Source organism: Phalacrocorax aristotelis, chromosome 4 (assembly GCF_949628215.1).
Source record: "Phalacrocorax aristotelis chromosome 4, bGulAri2.1, whole genome shotgun sequence".
Lineage (NCBI taxonomy): Eukaryota > Metazoa > Chordata > Aves > Suliformes > Phalacrocoracidae > Phalacrocorax > Phalacrocorax aristotelis.
Genome location: NC_134279.1, coordinates 24599965 through 24621520, shown reverse-complemented (window position 1 = coordinate 24621520; position 21556 = coordinate 24599965). Strand labels below are relative to the sequence as shown.

The 21556-nt window shown below is 43.2% G+C and overlaps 1 protein-coding gene across 6 annotated transcripts in view; it reads right to left on the bottom strand.

Moving 5' to 3' along the window:
* Positions 1 to 21556, bottom strand: part of SLC20A2 (solute carrier family 20 member 2) — a 58069-nt gene that overhangs the window by 10260 nt on the left and 26253 nt on the right. For all 6 annotated transcript variants that reach the window (XR_012660258.1, XM_075090633.1, XM_075090635.1 and 3 more), the window contains exons 3-8: positions 17413 to 17553; positions 16106 to 16191; positions 14005 to 14101; positions 11887 to 12003; positions 10979 to 11182; positions 8969 to 9557 (exon numbers count right to left, since the gene is read on the bottom strand). Coding sequence is in view for 5 of the 6 variants with exons in the window: in XM_075090633.1 (XP_074946734.1) it covers positions 8969 to 9557; positions 10979 to 11182; positions 11887 to 12003; positions 14005 to 14101; positions 16106 to 16191; positions 17413 to 17553 (1234 nt within the window). In the remaining variant the exon portion in view is untranslated. The remainder of the gene's footprint in view (positions 1 to 8968; positions 9558 to 10978; positions 11183 to 11886; positions 12004 to 14004; positions 14102 to 16105; positions 16192 to 17412; positions 17554 to 21556) is intronic.

Sequence of the window (21556 nt, the reverse complement as noted above, 5' to 3'; positions counted from 1 at the left end):
AGGACAACCTTTCTCATGAAAATAACAGGTACATTTGGAGTGAGCCCAGGCACTGATTCCTGACTGTTCTGAAGAGACTATGGATGGATATTTGTCAGTCCTGATGTAAATGGGAAGACAGAAAAGGCTCCCAAAACTACAGCAGCAAACTATGCTCTTTTGTAGGAAAATCCGGTTTTAATTATTTGCAAATGCTACACCTCTGTGAATCAACCACGCTTAATCCTCAAAGAAAAAGTTATTTTCTTATTTGTGGCAATGGAAGGCAAGGAAAAACTCTGCTGACTTATTCTTAGTCTCGGAGGATCTGAGTAGCTGATGCTGCCCAACAGATCAGAAGAGATGACACTGATGCCCACAGAGGCAGCACTTCTGATATCTTCCCTGTAGGAAAAAAAAGCAGAGGAGCACTGGATCCATACGTGCTTGGCAAGGCAAAAAAGTAATTAACAGCAGTTTCATTTGTGGGTATCTGCACCACTGGTTATCTATACCAGAGAAACATTTCTCCTCTCCCTGTATAACATTCAGCTCCTAGGAATAACAGCATCTCCCAGCCTGAATACCTGCAAGTGGCTGCCATCAGCCATCAAAACAGCAGTGGTGCGCAACCAGAGGCTCTGATCTATCACCATCATGCCTCTTCAGAGGGCTCCTTTGGCTTCTGGATTAGTTCAGCAGGTTCAGTCCCAGGGGCTTGTGGTATCAACACTTCCTATGCCAATGCAGAATAGCTCTAGAAGAAGCATTAGGCCTGTCCCACCACAAAAAACTGCCAAAAGCTCACAACGAACACATCTGACTCATGAGCTGCAGAGACTAGGATCTTGGTACTGCATACATCAGCTTCAAGACACTACCACAAGCATGTGCAATCAACCCTCCTCGGGACTAGGAAGAGTTCATCAGTAGAAGCCAGCCAGTCCCAACAGGAAAGTAAGAGAGAAACAGCACATCAAAAAAAAAAAAAACCGTGGTGTTAGATAAGAGACTTTGCTTTGAGACCTTCTGCAGCTAGCTGTCTCCTACAGCTGAGTGACTAAGCAGATGAACCATGAGGATGCTGGCTAGCCTGGGATGGGGCTTTCACAATATTTCCCACCAGTTCTATCTCATTTGATTCAAGACATGACTAGCAGGAAAACAGACGTCAAATCTTCCATGCATTTGGCTAAGACTCATTTCACAAGTCTATTTTTAAGAAGTGATTTTCTCTTACTCTCCCATGCAGTGCTTTTACTTGCCTTAACTAACTCTCCTGTGCTGGAGCTCCAAGTCTTATTCATGGTAGTTTAGGGGGAGAAGAAAAAAGCCTGAGATGCTCACGCAGGGGCTCGGAATCCCTATCCACATCTACCTACATGTAAACTGCCATTAGGTTCCTAGGTAACCGAAGTGCTTTTGAGGATGTTACTGAATTATTTAGCTGTTTGGTTTAAAAGCCAAGATAAGCTACTCCTGCCATGGTACACCTAATGTGCATTTTTCCACTGAGCACAAGAGGATAGCCATTACAAGTTACTTTTTGGATGAATTTATAAAACGCTATGGCACAAGAAGCCTAACTCCTGAGTCTACCTGTTGTGAAGTGTATTCTCCACGTCCAGTGTTTTTGACTATTTCTGCCAGGCTCTGCCGGTCCCGGTTACTCACAGGGCACAGGACTTTGCAGCAGAGGTGGTGGTGTGTAGGGTCAGAGCCATGATAAACACCATCTACAGTAATGCTCGTACTTGCCAACGCATGTCACAGTAGTTTGGTGAAGTGCTGCTGAGAGTTTCTGAAGTGTTGTCTGACCCTCACGATGATTTCGCTAGCTCTCTCGACTAACATGAATTGGCAAGACTTCTCTTTTTCTGCTCGCCTGTGCCAATTGAGAATCTGTCCTGCACCATTTATAAAGCTGTTGTGAAAGATAGCACTTGACAGTGAATCTGAACTATAAATAGAGTTGGCTTCTCCTCTCCCCTGTGAGACAGATAGTATTACTGACAGAAAACCTCCCACATTCAGCTATCATTAGAAATTACAGTTTCCCATGCACACACACACACACATTAGCAGAGATTTTTTCAGTACCTTTAGGTCACAAGCCCAAGCCCTTCTCTGGAGGAACAAGGACTACAACCTTTTGGTGTTTGTTTTTTTTTAAATTAGTAAAAATGAAGGGGTTTTTTCAGTAATGGAAGGATGCCATCAGCTCAGTGCTCTACCACCAAATCCCATCAAACCTGTCATAATATTTAATGAACTAGCAATATTGCTATTACCTCACTACTTCTTATTTTAGGGGAGTAGTGAGTTGCTCAAAAAGAAAATCTAACTGTATTTGAATGTTATGCTCTGAATAAACCTTGTGTTATAATCCATGATCTACAGACTACTTGATGACCATGCTTTGATTCTCTGCTACCTGAAAAGCAGATTGTGTTTTAGCCACATTTTCTAATTGTATGAAAGTAGCTTGACAAATACATTATCACTGAATGATGAGCAAAATAGCCATTTGAGAAATCTATATTAGCATTCCAATATTCCAAATATAATTACAAAATCTCCAGTCATTTGACTGTTTCCCAAACCCGGATTTCACAAATGAACTTTCCACTGGGAAAATAAGTGGCATGATATTTCTGAAAATGCTGCAGTTACGCCTGGAGACATCACCCAGTTGAGTAAGGCTGCAAGGAAGATACGCCTATATGTACCAACAGGAAACAAATATGTCCTAATCTCCAGAGACGTCAGATTATCGAGAGAGTTTTATCCTAGTACCTATAATCGGACAGTTTTGAAATAGTGCATATACGATAGAACACTAAAATTGTGTCACAGCTGTGCCCTGTGAAGTGCAAGCTTTGGGTGCATTAATGAGTCAGGAAGGCTACATATTTCTTCCTGCAGCTGATTGCTGCATACTGTCAACACTGGCCCTGGAACAGAAGGGTTGGGTCCATCCTCCCCCTTGTCCAGCAGCATCAGCCTTCCGCAGCAAGCCTGGTCACGGGCACTGCTCACAGGAGGATGGGGAAGGACTCCTGCTCCCACCAGAGCCCCCCTCTTTCTTGCTGCTCAACTCTGGCTTGCCTGCATGGCATAAAGATCCACATACCTGCACAATTAAGGACACAGTGAAGGTTCACAATTACTCGGGACATGGGGTCTACTTTCAGGATGGACTGCTATTAAAAAAGGGAAGAAATCAGATTTCAGGCTGCTCTCAGTAATCGTAATGGACAGATTAGCTTCCTAAATATTTTAAGTGATCTTGACTGCAGCTCTTAGGGAGGAAATAAGAAATACTTATTTTGTAATCCAGCCTTATTATAGCTCCTCTAGACTCCTTATTTAGCTGGGAGACTGAATCCCACTAAGCTCTCTGTGTGCAGTGAGATACTGGCAACATTCTGGCCCTTCCCTCCTTTAATCCCATTGCATTTACTTTAGGAAGAGGGGAAAAGGTGAGTCCCACTGCCCTTTGTGTGCTCTGACCTAAAACTCCAGTCAAGTCTGTAGGGAGGTGAAAGGAGAAGTTTCTTCTCCCTGTATTTTGGGCAAGCAGGTACCTCCTAGTTTCACTTGCATTGCTTTGCTCAACAATGAATTCCCTACCTGGAAGCAGTTCAGTTTCCCTAACACCACCAAAGTGTAGAAATATATAAAAAATTCTAAACATTTTTACTGTAACTCTGAAATAGCTTTAAATCCTGCCTTCAGTAATGTTGCCTATATCTTTTGGATAATAAGACAGCCATTCCTTGTCAAGCTTGTGCCATAAATCTATATGGCATTACCTGCAGACTCTAACACAAATAACCCCTTTTTCCTATAATATCTAAGTATAAATAAGCAAAGGGTAGTCCTGAATTCCTCCACATGAAAGCAGCCACATTCAAACAATTTATGCAGCAGGAACTCAGCAAGACTGAGATCCCCTGCACAACCATGAAATGTCTGCAAGCAGGTTTCTCCTCCCTACAGCACGTACCAGCTAAACCTTGGTACCACCTGCACCTTGGTGTGCACAGACATGGGCGGGCAGCACAGTCTGCGGTCACCATGCTCAGCTGAAGCATCACAGCTCCTGCCGCTGTCATGATAATAAACCACCTTCCTCTGTGGCTGGAATCCATGAGTAGCCCAGGGTACATGCACGCTCACACAAGCCACAGCACGCAGCTCCTTCTGTCATCCTGGGGTTTCTCCTGTGACAGCAGGAATGATGGCCTGAGGTGGAAAGGGAGGGGTAGGAAGGGGCAAAAGAGGCTACCAATTTATAGGAGAAGGAATCTCTACAAGAAAAGACTAAACACACACAGAGGCAGGTGTGTAGGAGCACAAGGCTCAGGCTATTTTTACAGCATAAAGAACAGATTTTAATCAGCAAGCCTCACGTCGACCTACAGCATCTTTTTGTGGGTCATCCCGCTTCGATTGCAAGAATTCAAGGAATAACAGCTTCCAGAGGTTGCTTGAGTCAACAAAAGCATCTTCCTGTTTGCTTGGATGGGCTGTGGGGCCGACGCAGCGTTTGCTCATAGCTTTCTTGTTCCCAACCCAGTAGCAAAGCAGCCACAGCCACAGTTGTGCTGAACACAGAAGATAGCTATGGTGTTAGCAGTCCTCTCTAGCCATTTCCAAAACAGCCTCCCAACCAGCCGTCGTTTTTGGGAGCTAGTTAATACAGACATGCTTCCAGGCTTTGGAATGCAGCATAAACCCTATAGCTTCAGCGACTCTCCCACTACCTGCATTTACACAGGTAGGCTGCTGCGGCTGCAACACTGAGCTCTGGGTCAGACTGCCCTTGCACACTCACAATTCTTGCTGAACCAACCTGTATTTACAGAAAATAAGCTCAGTTCAACTCAACCATAGGTGCATATAATCCCTGCCAGACAACAAAGCCCAGCCTCCTGGACTCTCTGGAAAGCTGGCTCTCAACAAGCATTTAGGAAGCTGGCAGTTCTCCTTGTGTCACGCTCCTCGCCCAGGTCTTTTTTTCCATCCTGCCCTTTTTATTCTCCCGTTGCCCTTGCAATGACCTGACGTGCTCCCTTTGTGCTCGGGTGCTGAGCCAGTGGGACCTGCTCACTTGGCGCCACTAATTAACTTCAACAACAACATTTTTTCAGTGGTTCTGTCCCAACACATTCAGTCAGGATTTTAAATTCTTTAGATTTCATTCAGCCCATGTGCACGATGGTGTCACAAGGCTCTCGGCCTGGCTCAGCTAGTCCCAGCCCTGGAAAGGCTCCAGCATCCTTGACACAGAGCATATAAGCTCTGTGGCAGGGGGGCAGAAGGGGATGGTCTGAAAAAAACAGTCACCCAAATAAGGAGTTACCATGAATCCCTGTTTCTTTTAATGTACAACTGCCCCAGCCAGGATCCCTGCTGGTATCAGCCTAAACATGGGCCCTGACTGCTACAAACTTTGGCTCCTACAGCAAAGATGGCTGGCATTATTATGGTGCTAAGAAGCATCATCTTGGAAGAAACTGGGGTCTAGCTACCCTTATTATGAGTTAGTTCTGCAGTCGAAGGCAAAATACGGATCTAACTCTTCCAGGTCCAGGGCAAAAGCCTGGACTATGAAACAAGGAATATCTCCATATGGTTTTTAGCCCACTAAGGTGCTATCCAAACTTCTTCCCCATAAAGTGTTTCTGAGCTGCATTGTCGTTTAGTTTGTACTATATGCCTCATGCTTAAATATGCTCTAAAACATGTAAATCATTTAACTGCCTGTAGTTTTTAACTTTTAGATTAACTGTTTTTCTCTCTCTCTTTGCTCCTCTTATCTGCTCCTGTCCCTTCAAGGAATACCAGCAAACAGCCTGATGGAAAATAAATACAAAACATGGGATGACAGTGAGTTCCAGAATAGGAAAGGAAAAGGTAAGAGACAAATCCAAAGAAAAAGATGTGGACAATAGTGGTGCTGCCCTAAATATATGACTTGAGGAGCTTAAAACCAAATGCAGAGGAAAGTGGGATTTTAACAACAAGATTCAAGGCTGAGAAAAAAATAGAGGAGTTTGACAGCAGCACCTAAAACGAGCAGAAGGGAAGTGAATGAAGGAGGGAGATTAAAAGATAGCAAGCCTTGGGTGGAAAATGGATTGCCAAGGCTTGCCTTCTCACAGAAATGTGGACAGAAAGCCATGCTACTAGGTAGGTTCTACTGCATTATTGTTAAAACTGTGCACTGCCTTTCAAGCTCTGCAGATCTTTATGCAATATGTGGAAGAGCCAAGAGGCCAGTAAGAAGTCTGCTCTGCTAGACAAAGACTGGCAAAATGTCTGCTACATAACCCACAGGAGAGATATCTGCATTCCTTAAGTGTTTTATCTACTCAACCTTTTTGGCATACAAAGGGGTCTTTAATTTTTATTGCTTAGCTGGAACTCAGTACAATTGCAAGCATAGGTTCCTATCCAACCCTGCACTCACGGCCATCTTCCATTTCTACCAGCTTTGGCAAAACAATGCTAAATTGTTCTTTAGTTTTCCAATTATGTGAACTCATCTTACGAAGAGACTTTGGAATGAACAGGATTTAATAAAACCACATGCTTCCTGGTAAATTTGGTAGGATCACTGACAGAATTAGTGATCTGCAAAACACTAAAAAACATGAATTTTCAGGAAAGGATATTGCCAAGGCAACAAGCCAGTCCAAATGCAGAATTCTGGGGGAATTAGGCAGTAAGATGCAACAAAGCATACTGCACAGAGTCTAAACCTTGTCTTGCATCCTCTCCAGCTCCCGTCAACACCAAATTTGATTTCTGAACTGACTGCATCTTTACAGATCACTTCTAACAAACTCTATTACCCTTACCTCCTACAGAAAAGGCAAGTGATGCTTGCATAAACATGTGAGTCCTTGAGGGGCATGTGTAGATATCACCTGCAGCGAATAAAGGAGCAGGGGCACCTACTGTAATGGGCTGTGACCTTTCTGCAATGGTATTTCCCAGGGTATTTTACAAGAAATATCAGCACTGTTTGTCCTTTTTCCTATGTTCCCCTTGGCACTCACTGCTGGCCACTTGCAGAGCAGGTACCAGCCTCTGTGGGTCTTTGTTCCTGCCCAGTGTGCTCAGAGCAGAGGTCCTGATCAACAGAGACCATCCAAGAGGAAAGAAAGTTGCACTGCTGCCCTATGATCCAGAGGACGAGGGGATCCTGGACTCTTTCCTTGAGCCAGATCGCTGTGGATACAAAGGGAGTAATAACAATAGCGAGGACAATAAGGCTCTTCAGGGAAACCTATTCCGAATTCCCAGGATGCTGGATGGATGGGGAGGGAAGAGACAAGTTTGTAAGTATTTTTGAGATGAGCTGTGAGTTAAATCGGGTGGCTGACAAGAGTGAGGAGCAATAACCATTCTCCTTGCTGAGTAGGACAGTGTTTGCCCAGATGCCCTAAGGGGGACTGTGAAAGTTACGCATGCTGCAAAGCCCCACTGCAAATGCTGAAACCGACACCAGCAGGGCACGGCTGACACAGTGAGGGTTCAGCAGGAAGGGGACTCAGTACGGCCCCAGCTACAACCCAAATAAGGAATGCTGCTTCGACAAGCAGCTTCTAGGTGGATTCCTCAGGGGACCTTATCAGGATACAGGAAAGAGCACCTACTAAATACCAAATGGATTTCTCCAGGCCTAGGGAAGAGGCAGTCCAGCCAAATCCTAAAAGACAAATATGCAGTGTTCCCAGGGACTGAACCACCCTTCACCCATGTGCCACTGAGATGACAAGGTGCAATAGGGCCCTGCAGATGAAACAATGTTATATGCAAATAAGCAATGTGAGTGCAGATGAGGAAGGTATAAAATGCTCCATCCTGAGACTACATCCTATATCCTTTGGTCAAAAGTCTTGTACTTTGTGGAATAAAACAGAGCCGAGCCTTCAAAAGGAAAGAAGTTGGCAAATGAGCGAGTGAAGAGACACTATTTCATGGGGGTCTGACCAGACAACGAAGGGCAAAGAGGTGCAGATAAACATTTCTGAGGCCAACTTTGAGATTTTGTCAGCTGTCTGAGTCAATATGAACATGAGAGAAAGACTCCTGGAGGACGATCCTTTTCCTTTATTCCTGGGAAATGACGTTAATGCCATGGGATTTAAGGACAGAGACACTTATGCCAAATGACTGAAGGATGAACTCACTGGTTTCTTCCAAACTCAAGGAGCAACTCAACAGTGACAGCGGCTCTGGATGAAACTCCTGCCAGGGACTACTGTGTACCAGAACTATGCTGGAAGGTGGGAAGCTTATTAAATGAGCATTAGGAGATGAGCCACAGCCCATGTCCCCTCTCCACATGGGGCATGGGAACATGCCATGGGCTCCTTGGGGGTAGCTCCCTTTATTTTGGTAAGAGAACTGTGGTGGCTGGAGAAGTTGTATGTGCAGTTTATGAACTTGTTAGGACAAGCAAGATTCAGCAAAGGGAATCTTGGGCTGCAGCAATCAAAATGAAGACATTCTTCACGCATGTCTTTTTGCAATGTGACGAGATGAAATTCATCTAATGACAAAATAGTCTAAACCTTTCATTCGCTGATGGTCTCTAATCTTGCAGTTAAAATAGGCTGTGAACTCTGCGGGGCTGGGACTCTCCTGTTTGCTTTTACAGTGGTTGGCATGCCAGGGGGAGTCTCAGCGCCTCAAAGCTTGCCAAAATTAAACCTGAATTAAACTAATTACTGCACAATTATTTAGCAGTGAATAAAAAAGATGTTACCATTAAGAAGAAATAAACCATAGACTGAGTAGCCCAATTCCTGGAAAGCACTGGGGACATCAGTGTCACAAGCTTTGCAAAACACAGCCTTGATGAACATCTGCCTGCAGAAATGAGTATGCTTTCCGACCAACCAAGCTGACGAACCTTGCTCCAAGAACTTAAACTGTAAAACTGCTGGTTTGTGAGATCTCATTCTCTTACCTGACATCATTACCTCCATGGGCAAAGGATCCAAAGCAGGCGGTTAAGATCTGGAGGAAGTGGAAAAGTAGATGGACCTGAGACATGTCTTTCTCTTCCTTATCCTCTTCCACAGGATCAACTGGGGGCCGGTTAGGATCTGCAAGTTCAGAGGCCAACTTCATTTCTACTCCACCTTCCTCTGCCTCGATTTCTGCCTCCGCCACTGCGTTGCAATAGCTGGAGTAGCTGTCATAGCGAACTCGCTTCTTGGAGTAGGAAACGGTGTCGCCCACCAACTTCTCACTGTCCTCTGGAGTTGACGTATCCGCTGCCTTGAAGGAGGAATGCACAGGCATACCACAAATAGCAGCTGTGTAACAAGTATAACTGTTGTTGCGTCGTAACAGTTTGTAGTTGTTTTCTTGAGCGGGCCTCTCGTCGGTGGCCCTGTCCAGGTGTATTTTGTGGAGCAAGTCTTTGTATAAACCCGAGTCCTTGTGCACAGTGTGATAAACGTGGCCGTCGCTCCTCATCTGGCCATCGAAGCTGAAGGTGCCATTGGAAACAGGTGATTTCACCAAGGTGTGCGTCATCGAAAATGCCCTTCCTAAAAAGGCAGAGATTTATTCCTATGAAACATAATACAGAAGCCCCCGCCCCCACCCTCCCAGTTCGCAAGACAATAAAATGGCAGTGATCTAAGAGCACAGGACAAAGCAAGATCAGTTTGTAATATATGCAGTGAATAAGCCAAGATTCAATTCACTGCAAAATAAACTCTCCCATCTTCTGTGCAAAAAGAGCTTTGTTCCAGCGTTGGGTCTCCCCCAGACATGCTGTACGACCTGCAGCAAGTCACTTGGGATTGGCTATTCAGAGGTGATACTTGAAGGTTAAATCCTCAGGTTCTTTGAAAAAGTAATTTCTATAAAATTCCTTTCTTGTAAAATAAGCTCTAATTTTTCTGAGGTTTTGTCTGTGTTGAATAGGTGTACTAAGGATTTCAGGAAAGATGGTTTACTGCAATTTCATACTGAATATGAGGTCACCTTTCAAAAGTACTTACATTTATGAGACACTTAAATAACTTAAAAATAATTTTAAAAACAGAAAGCAAAACAGTTCATGTTCTGCAGAAATATTTCCTCAGCTATTCCAACATTTTATATATCTTATCTCTATGAACACGGTGATAGTTATTCCCACTGTATACATTTAACATTAGCGTACGCTGTAGGACATGTCAGAGCTAAGGCAATATTTCTGAAGAAACTATCTTTTTCATTTCCTGACTTCCCGCATTTCCACTGTGCAACATTCAGAATTGGTTTTAGATATTTTTTAACTGGAAGCATGCGCTCAAAGGGCTTCACGTCATTACTTATTTGATTTTGTAAGAATCAGTTGAATGTATTAGGCATTTATTAACCAAATTACAGGGCTGTGTAGATGTTCGCAAAGTGATATCAAAGTCAGCAGACTGCTAAGTGGGGTGTGTGTGATCCCACCACATGGGAGAACAAAAAGAATTTTATGCACACAAGCCTACTTCTTATAAATATATGTTCAGAAAACAATGCGTGAAATTCTTCTAGTGGACACGCTCCAAATGGTCATACATTTGTCAACTAAAGCCCAAATCTTTTCATCTCCTGTAGTAGTATGCTAATCATCATTATGCTGAATTTAACCTTCATACATCAGCAATTTGTGTTCTCTGTATTTTTCCACTGCTTAAAAGAATGGAAACACCATTAGGGATACAAAGTAAAGCAAAAAGGAAAGCCGTTTTTCTTTTCAGCTGTTTCTAAAATTGAAATACAGCCAAACAAAATGTAATTGTTTTTAAGTCTGCTGTAGAAAATGTCACTTGTAAATGAGCATCTTTCCCAACAAGTGCTGAAGAGGGATCAGGGCTGGAAATCCCAAACCCTACCTTACCATTTACAGCAGAGACCTACTTGCAGTTAAGAAACCCCCATCAAAACAGGGAGAAGATAAACCCTCTGTGTTGTCTTAGTTTCTTACCGTATGGTACACGTGGATGGTTTCCATTTGCAATAGTATCTGATGCCCCAGCAGCTTCTGTTACTGAGCCAGTAAGGGGAATTGTGCTCTCGTCAGATGCTTTGGCACCGGGAAGCTCTTTAAAGACTTGTGTTTCTTCATCTTGAACTTTATCAAGACTTTCATCTGATATCCTTGACAGTGCAGCATCTTTCTTTAACTGGCCTAAGGGAATAACAGTACTGTAATTTTAAACCCAACCTATCCGTCTTGCGACTTATGTTTCCACTATTTGCATCAACGGCATCAACGGCATACATCAACGTGGATACAGTAACCTGGCTCTGTTTCATACACATTATTTATTCCTAACACTTATCTTTACTAAATTAATCTGAGAAAATTTCTAGAGCACCTTTGTTTCTTCCTACAAAATTCACCAAAGTAGGAAACTGAAGTAGAACACCGAGCTGCTCATTTATTAATAAAATCTGAAACTCTTCTGCGGTTTAAACACTGCATTTGTTGAGAGTAGCAAAGCAAACGAGCAAAACACTCTCTCTAGAGCTAAAAGCTGTGATCAGCCCAACTTACTGTGAAGTTAAAGAAGTCACTTAAAGATAATCATTCTGCCAGATTTTAACTCTTTAACATTTTCTTAATAAAATATAGAATGGATTATATTCCAGGATTTATTTTCCTGTTTCTGCTAGACTCTAGAAGTGAGCACTGCAATGGATTGCCTAACAAGGTTTTGAATTTCTACCACTGCAAGTTTTTAAGAGCGGGTTTCACAAATACATGAGGAATGGTTTAAGCACACCCTGCCTGTGGGTGGGGACTGGACTAGGTGATCCTTCAAGGGCACTTCCAGATCTGAAATATTCCATGATTTCACATCACTTGCATTTCATCAAGCAACTACTTACTTTCTATTTTTCTCTTCATCCAGGGGCACACAAAAATCCAGACTAAGATGGCGAATACTAAGGATACGCCGATTGATATTAGAGCAATAGCCCACATTGGCAGGACCAGTCCCAGTACTGTGAAGAGAAAGAAACAAAACCCAAGGAAACTGTAAATGAACGTGACTAAATTATCTCAGACAGTGGAAGAGCAGTCTGTTGCAGAAAAGCCTGTTAAATCTATTCATTTTTAACATAAATATCAGTCCAGTATTTAAAGGTCTAGTTGACATGCAAACATTTGCAGGTTTAGTCTTCCAATTCTCTGTTACCCTACTGTGACCTTATTTCCAAAGCAGTCAGGGGTAAAACTACCACATCAGGGCTGCTAAAACAAGTTTGCAGTGATTTTATACACTACTGCATGTTAAACCATGTTGCCCATTAGGGTAAGTATTTACCTGACCTTTGGTCTGGTCAATAAAGCATGATGCTTAGCTTAATCTAAGCTATTATCTGCTTATGACAATAGCTTAATGTAGCACTTGAGAGCTGAGGTTTCAGTCCTGCAATGCACAATCATGTCAGTCACTCGTGTTCCTGTAAGTATCCCCCCGACAGAGCTCCTTACACTTGTTCAATTACATGATCAGACCGGTAATGAACAAAGAGCCTGGACACAAATCTTTCAAACCCATATATGCATGCCTATCTTGAAACCTATGTGATTAATCATCCTTGTGAGTAAATGTTGCCAAGACAGAGGCCTTGGATAGTAAATATGTATTTCCTCAGCATGAAAAACAGAGTCCCACCTTTTTATTCATGTACTTTAGAGACAGCTAAGCTGAAACAGAAGGGACATTAAGATTCTTATTTCATTTATTTTGCTTAATGAGTCACTGCAGAGTGCCTGACCTACTTCTGCAGTACAACTAATGAGGAAATGTTGGTTATACAGCTGATTTACTGTGAAATATCTTGGATACGTAGCCAATTAGACTTAAGAAAAAGGAATAGTTGAGTTATGTTACCCTCAAATTGGGAACTTCTCAAGCTTTTTAATAATTTCAGTAATGCTATGCTATGAAGTAAAGTCTACAAACTGCATTTATCTAGTACGCTTAGTGAGTCAAGTTTTAGAGAAAACAAATTTCTATTCAGAAAAGGTCACCTCCTAAGCCTGTTTTCTTAATTCAGGGGCATGTTCAGGAGTCTCTCTTCAATTGCCTGTTCATTCATGGCTCTGGGGCAATAATCTAAACTAAAGATAACAGTTAAATGACCAGAGTCTTCAGTAAAGCAGTCAAGAGCATTGAACATCGTTTTCTCTGAACTCTTTTGCTGCAAGTGCATGTTTAAATGTACACTGCTTAAGTAAAGTTCAATGTAAACATATAAATTCAAACATATAAACATAAAATGTGTGAATATAAATATACAAACATAAATATAAACACAAATATAAATAAATACAAACATATAAATTCACATAAAACATACAAATATACAAAAATAAATAATATATACAAAAAATAAAGTCCTGAAAAAAAACATATATAATTTCCTTCTACTGAGTTGCAGTGAAAACACAGCACCCAAGAAAGAAGATGCATTCAATGCAGAAACAGACCTGGGGCTTCTTATCATTGAAGGGAAATAAAGAATTATATTTAATTAATAGGCTCCATGCCAGATCTGCCAGAACAGTGACTCTGCCGATTTCAGTGGAGCTAAAGCATTAGACTGAGTGCAAACAGCCTACCTGCTTTTACTGCCCACTCTGAACCTTCCCTCCTTGATGCACGGACCTGGAATACCTCTGAGAGCTCAACACATGCTCAGATTTATGAAGCCGAAGCCGGCAGCTCAATATTTCCCCTTCCTCTACAGAGGGATGGTTTTTTTAGCTGCACTTTTCCCCCCTAACCGGAGTGATCAGGAAGGAGTCACAAAAACACGTGCACAAATAGAAGCAGCTTGTGGGGATGTGTATGATTTACTTTTGCCCTTGTTAACTCCTAACGTAGGAGATAACCGTGCGGTGTCGACAGCTACCTGACAGCATGCTGGCAGCGCATCATTATACACTGCGGGAAGCCTCCCTCCCGCGCCTCCCGCTGCAGACAGATCACTCACCTGGTGCCCCCGTGTACATGATAGAAAACACATTAATAGCTATGGTAGCAGCATAAAACACTGGAAGTGCGCGGAGACCATTGGGCACAGGGTCTTCCTGCATGGAAATTGGGGAAAAAAAGGAAACATTAGTTAGATTTTCCACCAGATTAATGTCAGCATGAACCGCCATGAGGAAAACGTGTGCTCCTGAGTCAGTGCCAGGCAGGTGGAGCGTTGGGGTGGATGGGGAGGAAAGGATGACAACCTTCCTGGTTCCACCCGAATCCACAATGCTGGTCCCAACACGCACCAGCATTCTGGGGAAGCTTGACACTGCTAATGGGAACCAGGGACAGGCTGTACTTTCAGATCAGCTGCAGACCTGCGGTGTTTCCTTACCTGTCCTGTCTCCAAGTTGAGGAGCCCCTTTCACTTGGCACAACTGAAGGGTGCCAAGCAGGACAGGGCTTCAATATTTTTGGGGCAGGGCCACAAGCACCAGTGCAACGCATCCATTGCAAAACCTTATTCCTAACCTCTCAGCCTGGCACTTTCCACCAGCTAACAGAAGTCACTGAAATATTAAGCGTCTGGCCATATTAAACAGGTAACGTACATGAAGTGAGTGTGCAATGTTTAGCACACCACTGTGCCTGCTGCCTGCTGCAGTCTCGTGCCCTCGGTGCTCACAAGGAAAGGCTCAGCTGACGGCGCAGCGGAAATGCACCATGTGAGCCATGGAAAAAGCCTTTGTGAGAAGACTGCTTTGGCCTTTTGAGGGGCTCCATGTGTTTGCAAAAAGCCTGGCGAAGCTGAGGGCTGGCTAATGTGGTTTTGTTTCCTGCTGCCATGAACTATAAAAGGGAGATGAGAGAAAGCTGCAGGCGCCCAGTGCTATGTCCCAGTCCCAAAGTGTGATACAGCACAGGCAGTACCCACAGGGCCAGCTACTATTCAGAGACACCCCCAACAAGGGCGTGGACCCCTACACCAGGCCATGGACTCGCAAGCTAAAAAGCTGCTTTTTTTAATGCATGCACACAACACAAGTCGCTACCTGCTTATACCAGAAGCTCTATATGTCTTACTACTTTGTGAATGGTGCAGACAGAAGTCAGAAGAAAATTTCCTTCGCTTGAACTTTCTGCCTCTTGAATGCTTAAATATGTGGCTTTTGTACCAGGGCTTATATGATTTTGATGACTAATTTCTTAAGTGTTAGGTTTTGAATGCAATAGAGGAATTTTCCTCGTCTTTTATGCAACTTGACTAATTTTAAATTTAAAGCTGAGTCTGATCAAATTTATCATCTGCTTTTATCACTGACATTTATTTACATCAGAAAAAAAGAATGATGAAGATGAGGTTAGAGGTCATGTTATTTATAGCAAAAGAATTAATACCTCATCTATTTAAGTTCCCTGTATAACTGTTAATATAGTTCCTTATTTTAGGTCATTGTCATGTGCTGCACTCCCCCATTTTAGCAAGTTGAATGGTGAGAGAGAAATGGAAAGAGCAGGTAAAAGCGTTCTGGTTTTCAGTTCATGCTGGGTGGCAGGCAAATTGTGTTCTGCACTGGAGATATATGAACCAATGTCACCTCAAAGCTGCCACTTTTGACTGAGGTCGCTAGAACTCATTGATTCAGATTTCTTGAGAATCTAGGAAATATGCAGATGCCCATCTTCCAATGTCTGATGGGCTAGAAAACGAAAGCTTAAAATTTCACAACTATGAAATACCAATTACAGTATCTCCAAGGAAGGACTGTTCTGTTTAAATAACAGAACAGCTATCGCGAGGCTAAGTCAATGCCAACAAGTTTGTACTAATAAAGAAGCAACCTCCATGTACCATCCGTTAATCAAACAGAATATACAATATTAATTACCACATAGCACCTTCTAAGCCTCAAATATTTGTCAAATCATTTACTCTGAGCTTTCAGAACTGCTAAGAGCAAGTACAGTTCCAAAGGCTATAAAAAAAAGAAGACTGGTCTCCTGTCCAAAAAGCAAGGCACAAACTTTCAACTCTGGAAACGCCAGTACTCACATGGGAGGCTAGAACACAGCCTTCATACCAGGCACTCATTATAACAGTGGGATTTCTTTACCTTGTTTAAAATGAAGAATCTAATCAGCACAAAGAGGACTCCAGACATCAAGCCAGATAGCAGTGGGGAAATAAACCAAGAGGCAACTGTGTTGAAGAAAGGAAAGAATGGAATAACTGTTATGCAAGAATACTGTTTAAGTAAGTAATTAATGAGCAATAAATTTAAAACAGTTCTTGTACAATGCAATGAATGTTCTGTATGTTTACTTGAAACTGGTGCAACTCAATGTCCACTGACACTCATGAAAGTCAAAGTAATGCTACGCACTCTTAGAAACATCAGCCAAAGCACTTCCCGATAATTTTGCAAATATAGCAATCAAATTCAACAGGAAGGTTTCTTGTAGTTTGATGCAGAGTGGACCAAGAAAGCCCTGTAATTTCCTAACCACCATGATGACGAATGTTGCAAACAAGTGGAAAGCAACTGCATGTAGCAGGATGCCATGCTGCTCCCAGGTGAAAGTCTCAATTTCCAATATGCCATAGAAGCATCAACTGTAATGAATAATGCATGTAGATTTTTTGAAGACCAGATCTGCAAGTGTCCAGGGCTGATTTAACTGAAGGAGGTGGCAAAACTCCCACTGATTTCAATAAAACTGGATTAGGGCAGTGCTCTGGAAATCTCATCCAGAGTGATTTATTGTTTGTGGCATGGTTAACAGATTGATTTGACTGTCATTGCAAACTCTCTTCTACTTCCAACAGTAACTCCACACTGGTCCAACTTCTCTAAAGCTCAATTGTATTTCTGTGCCTTCAGCATCAATCCTTTTAATACAGGGTTCAGGCTGTGACTTGGGTTACAAGGCTTCCAAAACAATAATGAAAACTGCTTCACATCCCTGCTTGGCTGTGCTGATCTTGGCAGTGGGAGGCTGTGAGCTAAACATGTGCTATATGCCCAGCTTTCGCCTCCCTGAAGCTGGTGGGTGGAGAAACATGACTGTGGGCATTCACATGATGGCTAGCATTGTTGAAAGCAAGAACGAGGTGGCATGAGCTTCCACAAAAAGAATTAGAAGAGGAGGAATGTCACCTTGAAGCATGTCTCTGAGGGACAATGTCTCCTCAGCCTACTGCTGGGGAAGCACAACTTGCATCTTACTCCCTTCTCCACTGGAGACACACTGCAGCCCTTAATGAACACAGCATCAGTGTATCTTCTGAATGACAGGGCTGAGGTGGAAAATAATTTAAGGAGGGAGTGCTATCAGCACAAAGCAGATTTCTGGGAATATTTTTTGCAGGCAGTGCACAGTATTTCACACATCCTCACGCACAAAATGAAACAGCACTTACCAATCTTGACAAGCTGCATCCACTGGACTCCCTGCGTGCCAATTGCCACCAGAGAAAATCCAATCGTAGCACCTACGATGCAATGGGTCCCTGATATTGGGAGTTTCAAGAACGATGCAATCAGCTGCCAAACAGCAGAACCTAGAAAAAAAACCCCAACCATATGGCATAAACAGTAACAACAATGTCACGCAGAAAATTCTTTGCCACGTACCCACATTCTTTTATAAGTGCTGCCTACACTCTACATGCACAACATAGATCTCCTAAAGAGGGTTCTGTTCCTGTTCTGTCTCTAAAGGCAGATACTAAGACAGTTTAATAGCAGCTTTAAATGCTGCATCTTACTTATGACTTTTTATTACTAACAGTTCTTTATACTGCACAACAGTTCTGCTTTTTTTTTGCTTGTTTGTTTTGAAGGCTTTCAGTGTTTACAGCCTCTGATTAAACACACAAACTGCTCCCGGTCTGCATCAAGCTTAGGAAACCTCATTCTTGAGAAATGGAAGCCTCAAAGTGATCAGTGTGAGGAAGAATCTACCATTTCACTAATGAACTACTCATGCTCCTAAATTCAGATGCAACCAGAGAAAGGCCCAGACTGTGGGGCAAGGACTTTTTTTGCCTCTTCCCAGTGACGCTCAGCCATCTGGAGTCCTCTATAGGAAAAATGGACTGAGGAGGGAATAAGGTTTCTCTCACTGCCTTCATTTGCAGCTCTTTTTTGCAGTTCTGAATTTCTCAATGTCTTTGTGTCACAATGACTTATCTTAGTCACGGAGTACCCAAAGTACCCCCGCATAAGGATCCTCTATGGGATGGTGGCTAATGGTCTATAAAGTAAATGCAATGTCTGGTGTCTCAACAGACTTCCCAAGAAAGGATGTTTGCCAAGAGTGCAGGAGGAAAGGAAGAAAAAAAGACCCCAAGCACCAGAGAGGATGCCCTGTATTTGTTTTCAGTTATACCTTTTGGTAGTTAGATCAGACCACAGTTGGCCACCAAGCCCTCGAGCATGCAGCTCCATGCTCCGACTTGTTTTCACATTGCAAGGACCCAGGTTCCCTGCTCCTCTTGCAGTGGCACTAACCTTAGGACACCAAAATAATTTTGCCAGTGACACAAGCTTTCTGTGGATCTCGCCTAATATTAGAGAATTCTTAGCAAATCTCTTATTCATCTTAAGACTTCGTGGCATTAAGACTAAATCTTCCTGTGTTAGAGACCCCAATGGCAGCAAACTGCCATGAAAGATCCCGCGTTTTCTGGCTCATGCCACCTCTCTTAACATATCTGCAGCAGACACAGGTGATAAAGCAAGGTCGCTGAACATATGCTGTTAGTCAAAATCTCAGCCTGCATCCTCAATTCCAACAGGAGAGGATGGTTTGAAGCTCTTGAAATGGAGCCATCTGCAAATGGTGATTTGCTGGCATCACACACGGCTACATTTGGAAGTCAACCAGTTTGTAAAACTGATCTCTCCTGGGTACTATCCCAAAACAACTGGTACTCCTATTGCTATTGGAAATTCTAGATCAAAGAAAGAACACCTGCTCTTCAGTTTCATGGCTTCTCTTCCCCTGTACTAAAATAAAAATAAATACACTTTGAAACCTTTGACATGAACTTGGAGACCAGCAAATGGAAGTGAGGTGAAAGAGAAAACAGATGCTAAGATCTGTAAGGAGCCAAATGAACAGATAAGCCAGCCATAAATATGCAATTACAAAATACTAAGTCTAAAAAATAGGGAAAATGCAACCAAGCCACAGCTGCACTGCAAATGTGCAGTGAGGGCTGGGTTTTTGGCTGGGACAGAAATAGAGGGAGTATGGCACTACTACTTTTTTAATCAACTTCACCTTGAAAACAAACAGGAGAGCAAGAGGGAAAGTGGTAGAGGACTGATGGATGGTCTGAGAAAGAAATGTGTGGTCTAAAGAAGTTTAAGAAAGCACATTAAGGAACAGAAGAAAATACAAATCAAGCCAGAACAGGACTTTCCTCTGGGACTTGCAATGCCTTAATTACCTACATCAAAGCTTTAGCTCCTCTTTAATGTAAAATGCAGGTTCCCAATTGTTATCTTTGCAAAATTAACCTAGGAAGCAGTAGGCCCACTAGACCTGTCACAGGGTCCCAAATTCAGTCTTCATGCCCACTGACACTGTGGCCACACATCCTTCCCTCCCAGTTGCTATCTCCTAAACAAAGAGGGTTGGCTGCGGACTGCCCTGACCAAGCGTCGCCAGCACCGGCTTGCAGCAGAGAGTGCATTTTGTGCTCCCCTGCTGCTGAAGGCACCCCATCCATTCACCTGAGGCTCCGGTGATGTGTCAGCCGTGAGCCCCCGTCGAGTACCACACCACCTGCAAGAGGGGGTTAGTACTTTGCTTTGTTAATCCTGGCTGGGATTGTCCTCTCTGTCAGTGGCACCTCCTCAGTCACACCAGCTGCTGACTTCAGCTCCCACCAGGATCACTAGAACACTCTGGCAATTCCTGACAATAACCTGACAATTAGTTAATGCTAAGGGAAGTACTACAATTTACTCCCAAGAGCAACAGTCCCTGACTTCCCAACTGCCTAACAAACAACATTTTAATACGCTACAAATTATTACAAAAGGTTGCATTTTAAAATTTTAATCCCACTGCTCCCTGCTTCTTTTTCTATCAGGAGATAAAGTTGCCCTGAAAATCACAATCTGCTGTTTGCTGCAAGCATCAAAGGATCTTCCACCAACATCTGGAAAGAGGATACAGCAACTTTTGGTCTCTCCCAGACTGTTGACTAATTTAAGCCTCATCAAAATTCAGAAGCTAAGTCCATTCGCAAAAACATGATCATGAGGCATGAGAGAACAGGGGATAAAATGCAGAGCAAAAACAGAAAGAGGAAAAGAAAACATCCAGGAAGACTCAGAGAAAACACAGAAAAAAATATCATACATCTAGGGAAAAGCTGGAGATGGATTTGAGGAAAAAAATATTGAAATCTGCAGTTTGTAACTTGTGATTAATTCTGAGATTTAAAATGTGGAATTTTTTCTTAATGCCCTTACTGGAGGCAGGGAATGCAACTGGTCATGAAGTTCACACAGGCTTATGTAAATACGCATGCAAATGAGTTGTTTTCTTTGAGCTTCTGACCAGTTGCCTCCGCAGGAGGCATCTGAGACTTAAAACTTTGCCTGGCCAGGATCAGGATGCCAGAAATAGATACAGAAAAGGAAAAGGACCCTTCCTTCAAGTGGGGACCGTGAGTATCAAGAACATGAAGGTCAGAAGATGCAGGTCACTTACATTTCAGTGTACGCTGCAATCGGGCACATGCCCATGGGAAATGATGGAGCTATCTCAGGAAGCAGCAGGCTAAATGATGCAAGTGGAGAGACACTAAGAAGCCACCCTACAGCTTGAGAGAAAGACCAGAAATCTGCAGCTGACCTTGCAAGTCATCAGGAAAGAGGAACTGATGGGGGTGCCCAAGAGCATTTGATGTGGTTTAAGTTGGCAACCTCACAGAGGGACTGTTTGAGGGAGTGGTTGCGGTCCCAGCAGAGATTTCTCACTAAACAACTCCTCTTCCCCTTGGGTGGGGGAAGGTGGCCAACCTTCAGGAGGCTCAGGAGCAGCAAAAGCCCAGGGGAATCACCTCCCTGCTCTCAAGCACACAAAGCCACCTCAGACAAGTCCAGAAACGCACTCGATGTCCATCTTGATCCATTAAAAAAAAAAAAAGGCAGTATTTTCCCATTTCCCCAAAGAAATGGGAAAATAACCACATGTAGTAGACCTCTGCATGGATTCACCGATCTCACATGCAGGTCTTGCCTGAAAACTGTGTGGAGGTTGGAGGGGGTAGGTGGAAATAATACTTAAGTTATGTTTAGGAGGTTTAAGGAAATAAAACTGAGTGGAGCATCCGCTTCAAACAGAGGACACTGGGGTGTTCGTATAAATCCCGCTGTCCTGTCCCAGGATGCTACAGACCTGCCAGACTGAAGCAGTGGTGATGGGATGGGCTGGCTGGCCCCTTGCCTGGGCTGCCTCTCCCACAGCGAAAGGGTTTCCTTCCTGCTGTCTCCTGTCTTTTAAAAGCATGTTTGCTATTGATCCTTGAGGGAGCTCTCCAA